The 17961-nt window shown below is 38.2% G+C and overlaps 1 protein-coding gene across 1 annotated transcript in view; it reads right to left on the bottom strand.

The window, feature by feature from the left end:
- The window catches only part of LOC110223658 (solute carrier organic anion transporter family member 4C1-like), a 114030-nt gene extending 96304 nt beyond the window's left edge, over positions 1-17726 (bottom strand). Inside the window, exons 1-2 of the mRNA XM_021009296.2 lie at positions 16977-17726; positions 14085-14348 (exon numbers count right to left, since the gene is read on the bottom strand). Coding sequence (XP_020864955.1) covers positions 14085-14348; positions 16977-17259 — 547 coding nt within the window. The 5' untranslated portion in view covers positions 17260-17726. The remainder of the gene's footprint in view (positions 1-14084; positions 14349-16976) is intronic.
- Between the last annotated feature and the right edge of the window lie 235 nt (positions 17727-17961).

Genomic DNA, 17961 nt, shown 5'->3' with positions numbered 1-17961 from the left:
TATGATTGTACATGTATAGCCTACATCAGACTGCTTACCATCTTGGGGAGGGGGGAGATGGACAGTGGAAAAAAAATTTGGAACCCAAAATCTTATGAAAGTGAATGTTGAAAACTATCTTTACATGCAGTTGGAGAAAAAATACTATTAACTTTAAAAAAAAAAGAGCTGATGAAGATCTCTTTAGATAAAATTTCAGAATTGAAGTAACCATATCTCTTATCCAAGGACAACTATCACAGTAGATACGACCATCTACTTTTGAATGGAGAGAGAATACTATTTCTGTGTGTGTGTGTGTGGTGTGTGTGTGTGTGTGTGTGTGTGTGTGTGTGTGTAGACAGAGAGACAGGAGAGACAGACACATAAAATGTTTATTCTCCAATAGCAGTTGGAAGCTTTCTATTATTAGGACACTGTAACTGAAGCAGGGAGTCCCTACATTGCAGACAATGTGCATGATTTCATACATATGGAAATACAGAGAGAGAGCAGAGGAAAGGCTCAATCTGTTGGGACTTGGAAAGGCCTCCTGAAGAAGGTGGTCATTGAACTGAGTCTTGGACAAAACAAATGATTCTGAGAGGTAGAGATGAGGAGGAAGAACAGGAAGAAGGTCAATCTGGCTAGACCATAGAGTATATGGAAGTGAATTATGCAGAGAAAGACTGAAAAAATGAGGCTAGGTTATGAAGAGCTTTAAATACCAGGCAGAGGAGTTAATATTTGATTCTAAGTGTTGCAAGGAGTCTCTGGTGCATATTATGTGTAGAGGAGAGGGGGCCAGGGAATGACCTGGTCGGACCAGTGCTTTAGGAAAACATTTTGGCAAGTATTCCAGGTGAATGAGGAGGCCAGAAGCCAGATTTGGGGGAGTTCAGGAGAGGAATGAAAGTAAAAGAACTGATAAGTTTTTTTAAGGAGTTACCTGAAAAAGGAGGAAGAGCTATAGGACGACAGCTAGACACAAGATCACATGCTAGGGCCAGAATTTAAACCTAGGTCCTCACAACATGAAATCCAAAAGTAAGCTTATACCTCGAGCTACTTAGTTTAGGAAAGACTAAAAAAAATCAGTTTTCACTTATTGTCATCAACAGTGAAACATAATTGATATCATATTGCTTGCTTCTCAATGGGTGGAGGAGGATATAGAAGGATGGAGAGAATTTGGAATTTAAAAAATTTTTAAATGAGTGTGTGTGTGTGTGTGTGTGTGTGTGTGTGCATGTGTGCATTCAGATAGATGGCACAATGGATATTCAGCTAGATAGCACAGTGGATAGAGCACTGGGACTAGAGTCAGAAAGATCAGAATTCAAAAGTGACCTCTGATACTTACTAGCTGTGTGACCCTAGGCAAGTCACTTAACCCCTTCCTGAATAAAACTGAAGAAAGAAATAGCAAGCTGCTCCAGTATCTTTGCCAAGAAAACCCCATGGACAGTTGATCCACAGAGTCAACGAAGGGGACACGACTGAATGATTAAACAACAAAGTAAAACATTAGAAGAGGCAATGGATAGAAAGCTTGCTACAGAGACACGTAGACATGGGTTTAAAGTTCCTCCTGGGCAAGTCCTGGCCGGGTGACCCCGGGTGAACTGCCTAACTTCTTAGTTTCCCATGCAACTTTGTAAGCTTAAAAATTTCAGTAAAGAATCTTGAATGGTAATAGTAATTCCTTACCAGAAGATTCTCTACACCTATAAAATCATAAGTCTATTTTTTTAAAACCATATGTATTCAAAACATGCCATATTTTACACTGGGAGTTTGAATGTACCTACTGTAACATAAGAATTCAACTCTGTAAAGATTATAGTGAATCAAATTCTCTAACAAAAAAATTACTTGAAGATACTATTCCAAAGAATAGGTAGATGTCAGATCAATTGCTATCTAATAAGAAGGTCTTCATTTATAGAAGAATCAAAATAATGCTAAACAAGAATCACTAAACTAGAATGCACCAGCACAGTTTGGTAATTTTCCACCAGTTGTATTCTGGGCAATTAAAAAAAAATCAGAAGAAATGAGAAGTTCCTCATTTCTTCTTTCCTACAAAGTACATTTCTGGCCCCCCTTTTCAAGAACCTAACAGTTATTTAAACATTACTTCAGATTATTCCATATCTGTTTAGGTATGATAACACACCTGCTGTTTGTCTGAATTCATGTCTATATTCCCACCAAAGTGGCCTGGGGCTGTTGCCCATACACAATAATTCCATCAAACCACCTCCCTTCTTACAGCCTTTGCATAGTCTCTCTCCATGCCTGGAGACTTCTCCATCCTTACTTCCACCTTATACCTCATCCATGGGGTTTTCTTGGCAAAGATACTGGAGCAATTTGCCATTTTTTTCTCCAGTTTTATTCAGGAAGGGGTTAAGTGACTTGCCTAGAGTCACACAGCTAGTAATTTGAACTCTGATCTGAGTAACTTTCTTCAAGGTTCAATTCAAGCATTCTCTCCTACATAGGGCCTTACCCTGGATCCTTCTCCTCAGTTGTCAATGCCCTTCCTCCCTCTCAAAAACATGCTTTATATTTACCTCATATATTTTGCACTTACTCATCTGTGTTCATAATACTCCCCAATACAATCATGCTCCTTAAGGGCAGATGTTGTTTCATTTTTGGATTTGTATCTATGACACTTTAGAGAGTGTCAGAATACAGTAGGCACTAACTATTTATTGAATAAATACATAAACCAGTACATAGTTTTGTTAGAAAGCAAAGATATATAAAGTACTTAACTACCAAAGTCTGTCTTTCCAGACCAAGATATACTTTAAGCAGTTGGGTATATTATTGAGATAAAGGGAAACAATTCACATCCTTATAAGTAAAATAGAATATCATTGTGGCTGTTTTTAGACATGTTTCTCATTTTCACTTCCCCATTTACATTACAAATTTGACAAACGACAAATCTTATCTCTAAGATTCAGGGCTGAGCAACCCAAGTGATTGATGCTGTTGAAGGGCTAACAGATCCTTTCCCAACTGTGTTCACACCAGGTCAAATGAAACTAACTCTGTGAAGACCCTTTTAAGGAAGTGGGGCTTGCCAGAACCCTAACTGTTAATCATTTCATCACCACTGCTGCCTACTGACATATAAGAAGCTGCCGGTAACTTCTCTCATCCCTCGAAGAGGTATGGCAGCACTATAATTGCCACTCAGCTACTAGAACAAAGGCTTTGTTATCGAAAGGGGAGGCCTGAACAAATACCAGACAAATGCACCTAATTTTTACTTAAGTCAATTAAGAATGAATTAGTCCTCTACCCTTCCAGGAAAATGAAGTGTGCACTACAGAATTGTGTGTGATGATTTCACTGATATATGCCCTCTCATTTTTTTTTTCAGTTCCTTCCCCAAAGAGTTTCCCCTTTACATTTCAAAAGTTTGGTTACTTCAAGTCTCAGCAAAAGGGACAACACTAAAGCATCTGAGATTGTGAGTTATGAAACACATCTTAGGAGGTGATGAAAAAGAAGCCTAAAGCAGAGTTTCTTAACCTGTTTTGTGTGAAGTACTCCCCTTTGACAGTTTGGTGAAGCCTGTGGAACAATCCTCAGAATAATGTTTTTAAATGCATAAAATAAAATAGGTAAGATTACAAAGGAAACCAATTATGTTGAAATACAGTTAGTAATTGTTTTTAAGGTCATGAACTTGCAGTTAAGAACTCCTTGTCAAAAATCTTTTTTCTTTATTTTCTATTTATTTAGTATTTTACTTTCCCCAGTTACATATAAAAACAATTTTGACATTTGTTTTTAAGACTTTGAGTTCCAAATTCTCTGACTTCCTCCCTCCCCACTCCCCTCATTGAGAAGGCAAGCATTTCAATATAGGTTATAAAGTATTTCCATAATAGTCATATTGTGAAAGAAAACAGAAAAAAGAAGTTTAAAAAAGTATGCTTCAATCTGTACTCAGACACTATCAGTTCTTTCTCTGGGGATAGACAGCATTTTTCATCATAAGTCCTTCAGGGTTCTCTTGGATCATTGTATTACTGAGAATAGCTAATTCATTCACAGATGATCACCCTACAATATTGCTGTTACTTTGTGCACAGGACATTTCGCTTTGCATCCACCTATGCAAATCTTTCCAGGTTTTTCTGAGAGCAGCCTATCCTGCTCTGCATTTCTCATAGTATGATAGTATTCCATCCTACTCATAATCACATACTACAGCTTGTTCAGCCATTCCCCAATTGATGCACATCCCCTCAGTTTCTAATTCTTTGCCCCCAGAAAAGAGCTCCTATAAATATTTTTGTACATGTAGGTCCTTTTCCTTTTTGTTTTTTCTCTCCTCAAAAAAATGAAATCTTTAAGATAAGCGGAAATCTAGCCGAGTAAATTTTTATATAAAGCAGCAAATGACAAAGCTACAGAGACAAGGTCTGTTTGTTTAGAATCTTGACTAATTATTTAAATTAATTTATTTCTACCTTACCATTGACTAAAGACATTCCTATGTGCAGCTTCTCTGTTGTTTACAAGCAACCAATGCAATAATGGAAATAGACAAAATCTGAAGGATTCTTAGAAAGGGGAAGAAATTGGGCAAGTTTACTGACAGAAAGGAGACAAAGAGGTGAGTGGATTTAGATTAAGGGCCTGAAATCTGTATTAAGAAGTAAATCAGGGGGCAAAGCCAAGATGACTTGCTTGAGCTCTCCCCCAAACCCTTCCAAATACCTATTAAAAAAAATGGCTCTAAACAAATTCTAAAGCAGCAGAACCCACAAAAAGACAGAGTGAAACAAATTTCCAGCCAAAGACAGCTTGGATGGTTGATTCAGAAAGGTATATGATGCATGAGTGGTAGAAGAGCGCAGTTCGGGTAGGCGCACAGGCCACAGCGAACCTGGAGCAGTCCTCAGAGGACTGAATTGTGAGCAGTTGTGATGGTTTCCAGACTTCTCAACCCATGAATGCCAAAGACAACTTTGAAGGTCAGTGGGAAAAGTCTGTTTCTGCGGTGCTGAGAGAGAATCACAGGGTCCCAACCCCATTCCCCAAGCTCAGCCCCAGGGCAGCAGCTGCCTCCTGAGCTTCCCACCCACAGACCAATCAGCCACAATCAAGTGGCTGATCAGAAGGGGATTGCAGGGATCTCTTAGGTGGTGCAGGATTCTCTTGCTTTGTCCATGCTTGGATGTGGGTCACAGTTCTGGGTGGCGGTCCTGGGATGAGGAGGAGTGCTGGCATGGTGGAGCTTATATTTGCTGTGGAGAGGAAACCCTCCTCACAGTTCCAAGATAAGTGGTCACTCATAGAGCAGAGCACAGGCCAGGAAAGGAGTAAACACCTCGCCTTTGATCACAGCACCTTAGAAGAACTGAAAATTTTCAGGTCCCTAAAAGTATCTCTGAAAACAGCTGCACAAAACCCCTGAAGTTTGGGACAGTACATTCTCTGCCCTGGAAACAGACTTATTACCTTAACAAAGAGTTTATAACTCAAGTATGGGATCATGAGCAAGCAGCACAAAAAGAGTCAGACTATATTATCTTACTTTGGTGACAAAGAAGATCAAAACATACAACCAGAAGAAGACAGCAAAGCCAAAGCTCCGACATCCAAAGCCTCCAAGAAAAATATGAATTGGTCCCAGGCTCAAAAAGGATTTTGAGAAGCAAGTAAGAGAAGTAGAGGAAAAACTGAGAATGATGCTAAAGGAGACCCAAAAAAATACTGAAGAAAATAACACCTGCAAAACAGCCTAACCCAAATGGCAAAAGAGGTTCAAAAAGCCAATGAGGAGAAGAATGCCCTAAAAAGCAAAACTGCCTAAATGGAAAAGTCCAAAAGCTTACAGAAGAAAATACTTCCTTAAAAATTAGAATGGAGAAATTGGAAGCTAGTGACAATTTGAGAAATCAAGGCACTGTAACACTAATCAAAAAGAATGAAGAAATAGAAGAGAATGTGAAATATCTCATTGGACCTGAGTTATTTATGATTTACCTGGGTTAAGTCACTTAACTCTGTTTACCTGTTTCCTCATCTGTAAAATGAGTGGGAGAAGGAAATGGCAAACCACTCCAGTAACGTTATGAAGAAAACCCCAAATGAGGTCGTGAAGAGTCAGACACAACTGAAAAATGACTCAATAACAACAAAAACATCCTTACTCCAGGCCTTGAGCACCATCTATTCTACCACGTAGCTGCCTACTTTTGTAACATTATATTCAGTTCTAGGTAACACAAGTTAGAATGACAAACTAAAGGTCATCCTGAAGGTAGTGAACAGAATGGTGTAAGGACTAGAAACTATGCTACAGAAAATCTTTTTTTTTTTAAGAAATTAGGCAGGTTTAGCCTGGGGAAGACTTAGAGACATAACAGATGTCTTCAAATCTTTGAAGGACCATTGCAGAAGTGATGTACCTTCTTTTGTTTAATTCTAGAGAGCAACTAGTAACTATGTGAAAGTTGCAGAAAGGCAGATTTCAGCTTAATACAAGGAAAGGTCCTGAGAGTCCGAGGTGTCCAAAAGAGAATGGGCTGCCTTAGGAGATACCATGTATGTTAGGTGCTACATAGCTTATGAATAAGACCATATAGGCTCTTTTTTCCCCCCTAAAAAGTCAATGAAACCATCCTTGAAACTTAATTGTTCCAGAGGACTAAGGCTGAAATTGTTGAGATAGCTTCCCAGTTGCCAAAGACCATAAAAGCCCAATACATAAATATTCAGTGTTCTCAAGCTCCATTGTCATCCCACTGCCCTGAGTCAATGCACCAGAGTTCCTCTCACGGCAGAAAGGGAATGGAGCTGTACTTAACTTAATCAACATACTTTTGTTTAAAAACATTTCCATGTTATCATTAATCAAACATATTGTTCTAAATGTTATATGGTTTCCTAGTTTCTCATTTCTTTCCAATCCCAAACCTGATTCCTCCCACCCATACATCCAGACCAATCTGAGTCAGGCCTGGCCCAGAATAGTGGCCTTCTCATTATTAGAGGCCTTCAAGTGACCCCTCGTGCCAGTGGATTCTTGCCCAGGTATGGTTTTGACCAAATGATACCAGAAGATCCTTGAAACTAACTCTGAGATTCTATAACTTTGAATTAGGCTTATTATCTAAAATACTACATCTCAGAAGTAGCTAATACTCTTAACTTTAATACCAAAGGTTTATGTCATTTGCCATCTCTAACCAAAATTTCCTTTCATTTTTTCATGCCTCCATTTAAGTTACACAACCAGTTTTAGGTTATTCTTTGTTGGGGTTTTTTTTCAATTATATAAGTAGTTTCTCTATTTGGAAAATATTTTCCCAAGAATCCACTTAAATGTTCTTTTCCCTTTATAAAAGAGAATTAATTCAAGCTCTTTTAATGCAGTCCTCTATCACCTTTATATAACTCTGAAAGTATAATTCTCACCCTTCTAGCATTTATACAAGATTAATCATATTCAGAGTACTTTGTTTTCTTCTGCACAGTGTATATATTAAATTACTTTAATCTTCCCACAAATCATCTCATCCAATCTACTTATCTTTGTCTCTCCTTCTTTAGTTTCCCTCCTTTCAAAGAGGGACAAATAAAAGAAAAAGTACTTGAACCTATATGCCCATTTCCTAAATATAAATTTCAAGCCAAATAACATAGATGATATCATGACTATGTTAATAGCAATAGTACAAGCTCATTTTCTGATTCTTTGGCAAATATCCCTATAGAAAGAAAGGAAGTCCAGTAATAGTTCAAGAGGCTTGATACGTACCTGGAACTAAACTCAATTTCTAATGCCTGCCATGAAATCAGTTACTAAACTTTCATGCCCTTTTCATTGCCAAAGATCAAATGATGTCATATGTTCTGTATTTTTTTTAATCTGCTTTTTTCAATAAACTATAGCATTGTAAAGCCAAGTGTTCCTTGAGGAACTATATCAATTAAAAACATACAGTGATTTTACAACATGCTGAGGTTCTACTGGCTGAGATGAAGTGATTTGTACATGGTCACAGAGCTAGTAAGTAATAAATTTAAGAATGAAAACCAGAACTTTCTGAGTCCCTGGCCAGTACTCTATCTGTTCTGCAGCACTGCCTTTCATCAATAACAAATCGTCTGAATTCAACTTCAAAGCAGAATGTTAAGAAATATCAATCAAAAAATATTTATTAAAGCAATCATGAAATATAGAACAGTGAGAGAAATGATAGCACTCTCACTGTCTTTGAGTCTATAGTGCATAAAGTGTTACCAATTAGTTGGATGAAGTGATATGTTACCATGTTCAAATCTGCAAATCAACAACGGTGAGAGGGATGGCTAACACATTTCAGGAATCAGCAAACTAAGGCCCAACAGATAAATCTAGCCCAAGGCTCATATTTTATGTGGTCTCCAACTAAGATGGCTTTAAACTTTGTTTTAAAATGTAAAAACCATTCTGAGCTCTAAGTCATAGAGGTGAACAGCCTGCTGGGTCATAGTTTGCTATTCTAATTTACCAACTCTTGCATGGAAAAACTATAAGGAAATCAAAAGAATGATGGGACCAAAATAACAACCTGAAATTCAATGGGAATAAAGGAGCTCACCTATCCTTGAGTTCAAAAACTCACATTGTAAAGTACAGAATGAAGGGGGAGACTAAATAATAGTCTGTGTGAAAAAAATCTGGGAATTTTAAGGACTCTAAGTTCAATGAAGGAACACTGAAACATGATTGTCAAAAATGGTAATGCTGTCTTTGGTTACTTCAAGGCCGGCACAGTGGCCACACCACATTAGGCGATGGTCACACTGCATGTCTAGACTATCATATACAGCACTGTGTCCAACACTTTAGCAAAGTCCCAGAAACTGACGAGCCTTTCTCTTAAAATTGAGAATCTATTAGAGTTTTGCCTAACTATTCCCACAGAAAAAAACAAGTGAATGAAATATATCTGTTATCCATACTTAATAGGCAACTTAATGTATAACCAATAGGGACACATTCGTATGTACAATATATAAAAATAGATGTATGTTTGTATGCATGTGTGTATATATGATGGTGCAGTGGATTAAGAGTTGAGCTGTATAAATCAGGAAGACTTGAAGTCAAATCCTGTATTAAACATTTACTGGCTATGTAACCTTGGATGATATATCACCTAAACTCTATCAGCTTTAGTTTCATTATCTGTAAAATAAGAGGACTGGACTCCATGGCTTATAAAGTCACTTCCAGCTCTAAAGCTCTGATCCTGTGACCCTATGATATCTTGGACAGATACTGGAAATGGACAATGAGGTGGGTCCAGAATTGAACAGGATTCTCAGGGAGCAGGTTGAATTACCTTTAGGAAACTGCATGGTGTTTTAATGGCCCCAAACATCTCCCTGAATCAAAGGCCAATCCTTTTAATAATCTTTTTCCAAATGATGGTATATTACTATAAAACATGGAATACAACAGTCTTCAAAGAATTAAATTTGAACATCACCCGAAAGGCAAGAGATATGCATAGTGGGTGTGAGAAGGCTGCAACATATCACCAACCAACAACTGAACAAGAGAAATGGCATAAAGGATGTCATCAAAGATATGGCCAGAGAAGAAGGTGTCCTGGTCATGTGGTGAAAACCAAAATGGACAGCCATATATTCCATTGGTTGCCATGCAATCAAAAAATAGAGGAAGATTTCTCACCAGGTTGTACTCCAGGCTTCACCATGTTCCCAGAAACCTCTTCATCCTAGAATTCAAACCTCCACCCCTGAGGCCCCTCCTTCTGATTAAATGGCTCCTCCCAAAACTTCCATTTAAGAAAGACATCCAGGCCAGCCACCTCTTCATATTTCACAGATTGCTCTCTAGACTTCTTCATCATGCTCGTGCCCTACAACACTGAGTACCTACCTCCCTCCACTCCTTTCAGCTTCCTTTTATGTGTTATCTCCCTCTTCCTCCATTGGAATGTGTGCTCTTTGAGAGAAGGGACTATTTTTCCTTTTGCTTATAATTGTATTCCCAGCACAATGCCTGGCACTTAGAAGTACTTAATAAGTGCTTGTTGACTTACTGGAATCAAATACACTGAGTGATTCCCTCATGGAATATTCATGTAAGGGCATGGGATAAGGGGCATAATGGATGAGAAGGTATGCATGATAGTGTAAAAGCTATCATTGAAGACAGTACTTATATGAATGACATCATAAATCCATCAAAGCATAAAAGCATCAAGAAATTGGAGCTCAGACAGAATACGGTAATGGGGAGTTGGGGGGGGGAGTGGGAAGTAAGGTGACTAGAAACCTTGCTATTCAAGAATTCATTCAAGGAAGTAGAGATATTTAATCCAACAAAGAAAAATCTTAGCAAAGGTAGAATAGCTGCATTCAAATATGGAAGGATTGTCACATAAAAGAGGGGTTGATTACTTCAGCTTGTCCCGAAAGGCCAGAAGGAAGAGTAATGAGTTGACATTGCAGTGAGGCAAATTTATGTTTAGTGTAAATGTACAGAGAAAATATGCTAACAATTAAAACTATCCAAAAGCAGAATGTTCAGCCTCAGGGTTATTGAATTCCTGATGAGATGACTAAAAGGTCATCAAGTGGAGGTTGGATGACTGACCTGGTGCTGGGCCATCTCTAGTGGTCCTGATCCATGTCTGGCCACTGGACCCAGATATCTCTGGAGGAGGTGAGGCTGGTGACATTGCACAGCCCTCCCTCACTCAAACCAAAGCCAACTGCAAGTCATATCATCATCTCCCTGACATTATGGTCCTCTTCAAGACAAAGGACAAACAACAACAACAATCTAGAGGGGATTTCTGTTTAGGTATGGGTTGAACTAGATAACCCCAGCACCCCTTCCAATTCAGAGATTCCATGATCCCAAGGAACTGATATAATGTGAGTAAAGTACAAGTAGATACCAATTTACAGTACAGTTGTAGTTCATAAATATATTTGCAACTCTGCTATTGGGGGTTGGAGTCTCAAGATTGGGAAAGGGACAAGGAAAAGGGACCAAAAGATAAGGGGTAAGCATTACCATTGTCATACTAATTCTAAGAAGCACAAGAGACCAAGACAATCCAGGGGATTTGTTTCAAGGATTAAATGACTCTTTGGGGGGAAAAAAATCTAGGATTACCCCTTCTGGTTCTCACCTAAAGCCAAATATTTAGTCTAAAAGTAGACATCTTAAATTTAACAATAACAGACATTTAACACAACATTAATCTCTCCTAAGCCAGAGACTCTGAAATACTGCTAAAATATCATCTTAATACTCTACACTGACATCTATCATTTACCTTATTTTCATACTTTAAACTGAGATGTCAGTTTTGTTGTTTCTGACATTATTAACTAATCTATGATTAAAAGTAAATAAATGTCTAGCCATCTTCTCATAAGATCTTAAATTTGTCATCCTCATAATTATAGCGAAAAAAAACTTTTCTTTCCTTCCCCCATTTCTTCCTCTCTTTTTTGGAGACCCAATCCCTATCTCACCCAGGCTCAAAGCATAACAATTATGAGAAGCCACCGGATCCCACTGCTGTTTCCCCATAGGGAGTTTTAACCTCTATTTCTGTCTGATTTGGCTTTATTTGCCCTCTTAGGTAGCTTGGTGATTTCCCAGCCCTCCCCTTTTAAGAGATAACCATATTGGTATCAGATTTAGTTCTGACATCTAATTGACTTTCACCTTACTGAAGCTCAGAATTCCTGAGCATAAATGATCTACCAACCTTAGCTTCCTTAAATAGCAAGGATTTCTATTCTCTGATTATCTCTCATCTACCTGGACTCATTTTTCCTATGACTACAGGATATAGTCCTGTTGTAATTCATCTTACCAATTTAAATTACCAAAAAATTGTTCTAAAATGCAAAACATACTGCATTTATGATCGCAAGATTCCATACTCATGTCTCAAATTGTTACTTATTCATTTTTCAGTTATGTCTGACTCTTCGTGACCCTCATCTAGGGTTTTCTTGGCAAAGATACTGGGATGGTTTGCCATTTTCTTCTCCAGCTCGTTACAAATGAGGAACTGAGGCAAACAGGGTTAAGTGCCAAGAACATACAGCTACTGTCTTAAGATCAGTGCTTTATCCATAAACCCCCTAGCTGTCTCAAATTGTGTTCATGTGTGTGTTATTGTGTTGCATAAAATGTGACTTGTCTCTTTAAAATACAAATGCAAAGAAAGGTGCCAGGATGAGAAGCTAACAGTAATTATCCAGTAATGCCCAATACGGGGTGATACTTTGCAAGATCTAGAATATAAAATTTGGTTTCTAGGAAATTTATAGTTCTGAGGCATTCTAAATTTTAATTTTTACTATTCTGAAAACCTCACAATTCCCTCACCCCATTTTAGGTTAAAAAAAATTGTACTTTGTAGAGGCCTAGCAGGATAGCACAACATTAGCATCAGAATAATTACATGGAGGGGCAGCTAGGTGGCACAGCAGATAGAGCACCAGCCTTGAAGTCAGGAGGACCTGAGTTCAAATGCAGCTTCAGACCAAACACTTGACACTTACTAGCTGTGTGACCCTGGGCAAGTCACTTAACCCCAATTGCCAAAAGAAAAAAAAAAGAATAATTACATGGATGCCAATGTTTGGGGGGGGGGTTGTTTTTAGTGACAGCATCATGCTCTACTATAATCTTAATCTCCAAGATTAAGATTTCAAATGCGTAACTGGCAGTCTCTGTCCTTCCATATCCCTTGTCCACAAAATCTTCTCCAGTCCCAAATCTGTCAACTTAGTCTGGCTCACTCCTGAAAATTACTTCTTCAACTTAAAGCCCTCTAACACTATTTTTTAAATCATAACATAACATAAAAAACATAATATGTTTTGTTTTTCTCACTAATTCAATCCAACCAAGCCAATAATTTCTACTCTTCTTTCTATCTAAAAAATCCCTCCTTATTTTATTCTCCCACCCCTACTACGAGGTCAACAAGAATTTCATAGAATATACCTTCTAACATAATTGTATCTATAAATACAAATATTAGTAATTATAATCCTTTTTATTAGGAAATTGGTGTTCTGTTGCAACATATTTTCTCTAAGATTCAATAAACCACACTCAAGAATGTAATAAACCTTTTAAAGTCGCTTGTTTTTAGGGGGGAAAATTGTTAAACACTATTTCATAGGATATTACTAACTCTAAGTCATATAGTATGAATATTTCATTTCTGTTTTATGTGAAAAAATAACAATGAAATTACCATTTATCAAACCATCCCTCCAATATTATTTGCCATAGTAATTTATAGAGTTGCTGCCTTTCAGAAGTGAATAAGCTGTTTTGAGCTGAAAGATGGATTTAAGAAACGGGATTTAACCATCCCAAATTCAGAAGAAACGTTCACTGAAACACACATTTACAGTTATTAAATTAGCTAAGAGCATTTCATTAAACATTTGGCCTTGGAGATTGGCAAGCATGCAGTGAATCTTTAAGTAGTGTATATCAAGTGATTTTTCTGATTTATAAATTATTTAATAGTAAACATTCATATATTAGTATAAAATTATCCTGAATGTTATTATAACCACAAAAACTGACTCTCAAGACCCTCTAAGTCTCCCAAATTTGCATTTCCCTTGAAAAAACTTTTTTTTCATTTTTGGGCAATTGGCGTTATGTGACTTGCCTAGGGTCACGCAGCTAGTAAGTGTTAAGAGTTTGGTCTGAGGCTGCATTTGAACTCAGGTCCTCCTGACTTCAGGGCCCGTGCTCTATCCACTGAGCAACCTAGCTGTCCCTGAAAAAACTTTTGTGACTCTAAGAAGCTAACACATAGCAAAGGAAATCAATTATCTTGAAATAAATATGTATTTTTTTTTCCAATGCAAGTTTATGGATCTTTGATCTGTAGACCCCAGTTAAGAAATCTTATCCTAGGTACTTAAAACAAAATAACTACACTTGATCTGGTCAGTATTATATTGACATAATGAATTAATTTTATAACAATTTCATAACTTTTAATTGGATACCATTTTATCTATTTTTTTAAGGGAGCACTTACCTTCAAATTTGGATCCAAAATGATATTCTCCACTTGTAAAGTGTGGCAAAGAAAATATGAGAGATCCTAGTCCCATCATAAAGGATGCAAAAGCAAGCCATCTTGGTTTATGCCCTCTTTCTCCAAAGAATGATACAAATAATGACAACAAACAGAATGAAATGTCATAGCTTGATGATACCAGGCCAGTCAAGGAACTCTTCAGTTCATAGCGCTTCTCAACAGTAGATATACTAATATTTACTAGGCCATTTACTACAATACCTACAAGGAAAAAAAGAATAACGATGTGCACTTTAGAATTATGTCACCACTGATCACCATTATCAAAGCAATACCAGAAATGCATTTACCAGAAATGTATTTATTCATGTCTTTAAAATTTAGTTTGCATAGAACCCAATTTAAAGATCCCATAGTCTTTCACAAGCTCGTGTTATCCCAATAATCTGTTTTATTGACAAATATTAATTCACTACAAAATGGTAGATCTTGGTAAATATTCAAACTACATGCTAAATCAGAATTCAGCTTTTATTCAGTTTTTTCAAATATGTTTGTGTTTAAACCAGCCAGCCAGGCAAATTTCCATCATACTATGTCACTAGGTAATTTTCTAGAGCAGCAAACCACTACTTACTTACACACTCTCCCTTTGGAAGAGTTCAAATTGTATGGGTTAGCCATGGACCATTGGGGAAAAAAAATCATCACTAACTGAAACTGGAAAATCACCTTCATTTATTTCATATAGACTAACAAGAAGTAAAATGAGTGCTCTAGAGACCACTTATTTCTAGAAAACGTTCAAAGCTGCAGTAAACATTAGCAAAGCATCTTTTGTTTCAACCACTAGTAGCAGCAATTATAAATACAACAGAATCAATGAGGGGAAAAAAATGTGTCCAAGTGTCAGCTACTTTAGCCACCAACATGGGTGTGACAAAACAAAGCAGTCATTCATCTCCTAGATCTGGCAGGATTTAATTTTTTAAATTATATTAAAAGCATAAAAAGTGAAATATTTTAAATTGGAAGACTTTTTTAAATTATTTAGCCCTTTAAGGACTAATCAAATGATTCTTTTCAAAGCATAATTAAAACTCAGGTTTTTAATAGACAATATAGACAAGATCCAGATGAAAATTCTTTATCTCCTAATGTTCTACAAAATAACTTAGTTTAAAAAAATAGTGCTTGCTTAATCTTCCAGGAGTACCACGTTTTATTTTGTGACAGTAAAAAGGCCCTGCCAAGGTTCAGCACCTCACTGTTCCCCAATCAGAGGCCCTTCCACCTTGTAAAGTGTAAAGCCCTCCCTTTTCCTACAGAAGATAAATTGTGTTTTATATTTTGTCTACTTGTCAGTGAATGTAACATATTGTCAATTTTCCTTGTTTGAATATAGAATTGTAACAATACGCAGTGTACATTTACAGAGCCTTGTGTATATTTACAAGGAACTTTTTGGCAAGCACTCTTGTAACTGTATGTGTATAATTAACAAACCTGTGTACGCTTATGCCCGGGCAACTATTTTTTGTAACTTGTATAGATTATCTCTAAACAAAGTGTGGTCTTTATTTTGAAAAATACACAACTTTGGGAAAAATATTTTTTTTATCTCCTATTAACCTGAAGTGTTATAACCTGAAGTGTTATCTCACTGAGATAAGGATGGAAATATTCATTACAACAATGGCCTTAATTTAGGAAACTGAGTTGCAAGTTACAAAGCCTTTAAAGGTTGATAAATTTGATAACTATTTGGTTCTTTGGTTTGGTTATTTTTTAAAGTATTAAATCTACTTATTACTCTAAGTGGTGGATCTGATTTATGAAGTTTGGTAAAATCTCCTCCACCTTTTGCCTTTAAAAAAAGAAAAGAAAAGAAAAACGCTCCCACACACACCACCTATGCTTCAAGAGATGCTTAACAAAAAATACTAGTTCCTGTGGGTTTTTTTAAAATAAAAATATTACTGAAATAACATCTTAAGCTGTTAATCATCTATATTAGTATGAATTAATGTATCAGGTTCATCTCCAGCAATCTAAAATAATAGTGTGGAGACAATATATGTTTTAATTGAGGGTGAAGGAAACTGAATGGGAGGTAATTTTGAAACTGATATAAGAATCTTTTTTTTCTAAATCAAAAATGAGGGCGGTTAGTCTTGCCATTCTCCTTTTCCCTTTGACATTTCAAAAGATGTCATTTTTTTTTCTAGGAAGCCTATCTACTTTCACACCATATCATCAGCAGTTCGAAATTCTGATCAACATTAAACACCTAAAGGTTGCTCAGAATTACCTATCTTGCTTTAATCCCAAAAATCCAACATAAATACAGGCATTTAAATCTAAGGAACATAATTCAGATACATACAGTCTTAACCGTTTCACATGTACTTTTCTTTGAGGTTTGTTCTTTAAAACGATAAGCTTATAAATAACAGAAACCACAAGGTTTTCATTTTATCTGTACTAGAGCGTATTGGATCCAAGGCAATCCCAGTGATTTTCATTTTAAAAAGAATCATCGGAAAAGCCATAGTATTGTGGGTTTTTTTCTACCACAAGTCGTGAGGAAGGGTTCTGCTACTATGATGAACAGATAAAATGAGCTAGAGATAGTTGGTTTTTTGCTTGTTTTAAGAGCTAAAACCAAAATGTCTTTAGGAAGGATGCGGATCTTTCAAGTAGTGAAACTCAGTTCAGTTAACAAAGTTAACAACCGCTAAGTGATCCCTACGAGCCCAGCTCTAACCACTTCTTCGCGTTTCCCACCTCCATTCAATTACCAGGGGTCAGAGAGGCGCCTCTGCCCACATAAGCTTTTTTCAAGAGCTCCCTAAGGGACCAGGAGCCCGAACCCGATCTTGTGGTTACCTTGGGTGAGGGCAAGGAGGCAGTAATGAAACAGAAAGCCTTTGGGGTTGTTGCAGCGCTGCAAGCATTGGGGAGTGAAGCGTCCGCAGCCACAGGGACCCTCCTCCAGCTCCGGGGGCTGCGCTGGCGGCGGCTGGGCCAGCGGCTGGGGCAGCGGCAGCTCTTCTCCAGGACCACTAAAGACGGAAACTTCGACTTCAGCCAGAGACGCCGGCAAATGTCTGCGGGGACCCGGGCTGGATGGGACGAAAGCAGGGTTGTCCAAGCCTCCGGCTCCCTCCATGGCGGGATGAGCTCTCCAGACTCGCTCAGGGAGCTTTCAAAGTAGTCAAAAGTCACCTAACTCTCCCGGAGCTTGTCCCTAGGGTAGGGTTGGGACTGCCCCCGCCTCCGCCCCCGCCTAGTCCTGCCGGACCCGCCTCAGTGGCAGCTCTAGCCACAATCACCTCAGGGGAGGGAGGGCAGCGAGAAGGGTTAGGCTGGGACCTCACCTGTCTGCTGCGGGCTCCGCCCGCTCCTCTTCTCAGAGGAAAGGCCTCTTGCGGTTAGGCTGGCCATTAGCGTGGCCGTGACGCCTCCCCAGCCACAAGTGCATCTGACCTTTGAACTTGACTTCGTCCTTCAAGCTTCCAGTGGCTACCCGGTCCCCACTGAGCCCCTGGTCTCCGGAGGGCAGCACTACCAACACCTGAGGATGAGGAAGAGGAGGAGGAGGAGAAGGAAACAGCTTTAGCGGCTGTGATGCAACTTCTTCCCTATTGCCTATAGATGACTATAAACAGTTGAGGAACAAAGGTAACGGGAAACTCGCCCCAAAGGTAAGGATGTCCCCTCAGCCCGTTGTATTTCTCCTTCGGGACTGAAGGTGTGGGATTCATGTAGCTGGACCCCGTGGGGGTTAACACTAAAGAAGTAAACACAGTTGTAGCTTCAGGACCACATTCTGTCAGGTTTGTTTGTCTCCTCTCCCCACCCCCTCCTTTCT

The sequence above is a fragment of the Phascolarctos cinereus genome, unplaced genomic scaffold (assembly GCF_003287225.1).
Source record: "Phascolarctos cinereus isolate Bilbo 61053 unplaced genomic scaffold, phaCin_HiC Scaffold_4;HRSCAF=312, whole genome shotgun sequence".
NCBI classification, from domain to species: Eukaryota; Metazoa; Chordata; class Mammalia; order Diprotodontia; family Phascolarctidae; genus Phascolarctos; species Phascolarctos cinereus.
Note: the sequence above shows the minus strand (reverse complement) of the source record. Positions and strands in the feature narration are given on the sequence as shown.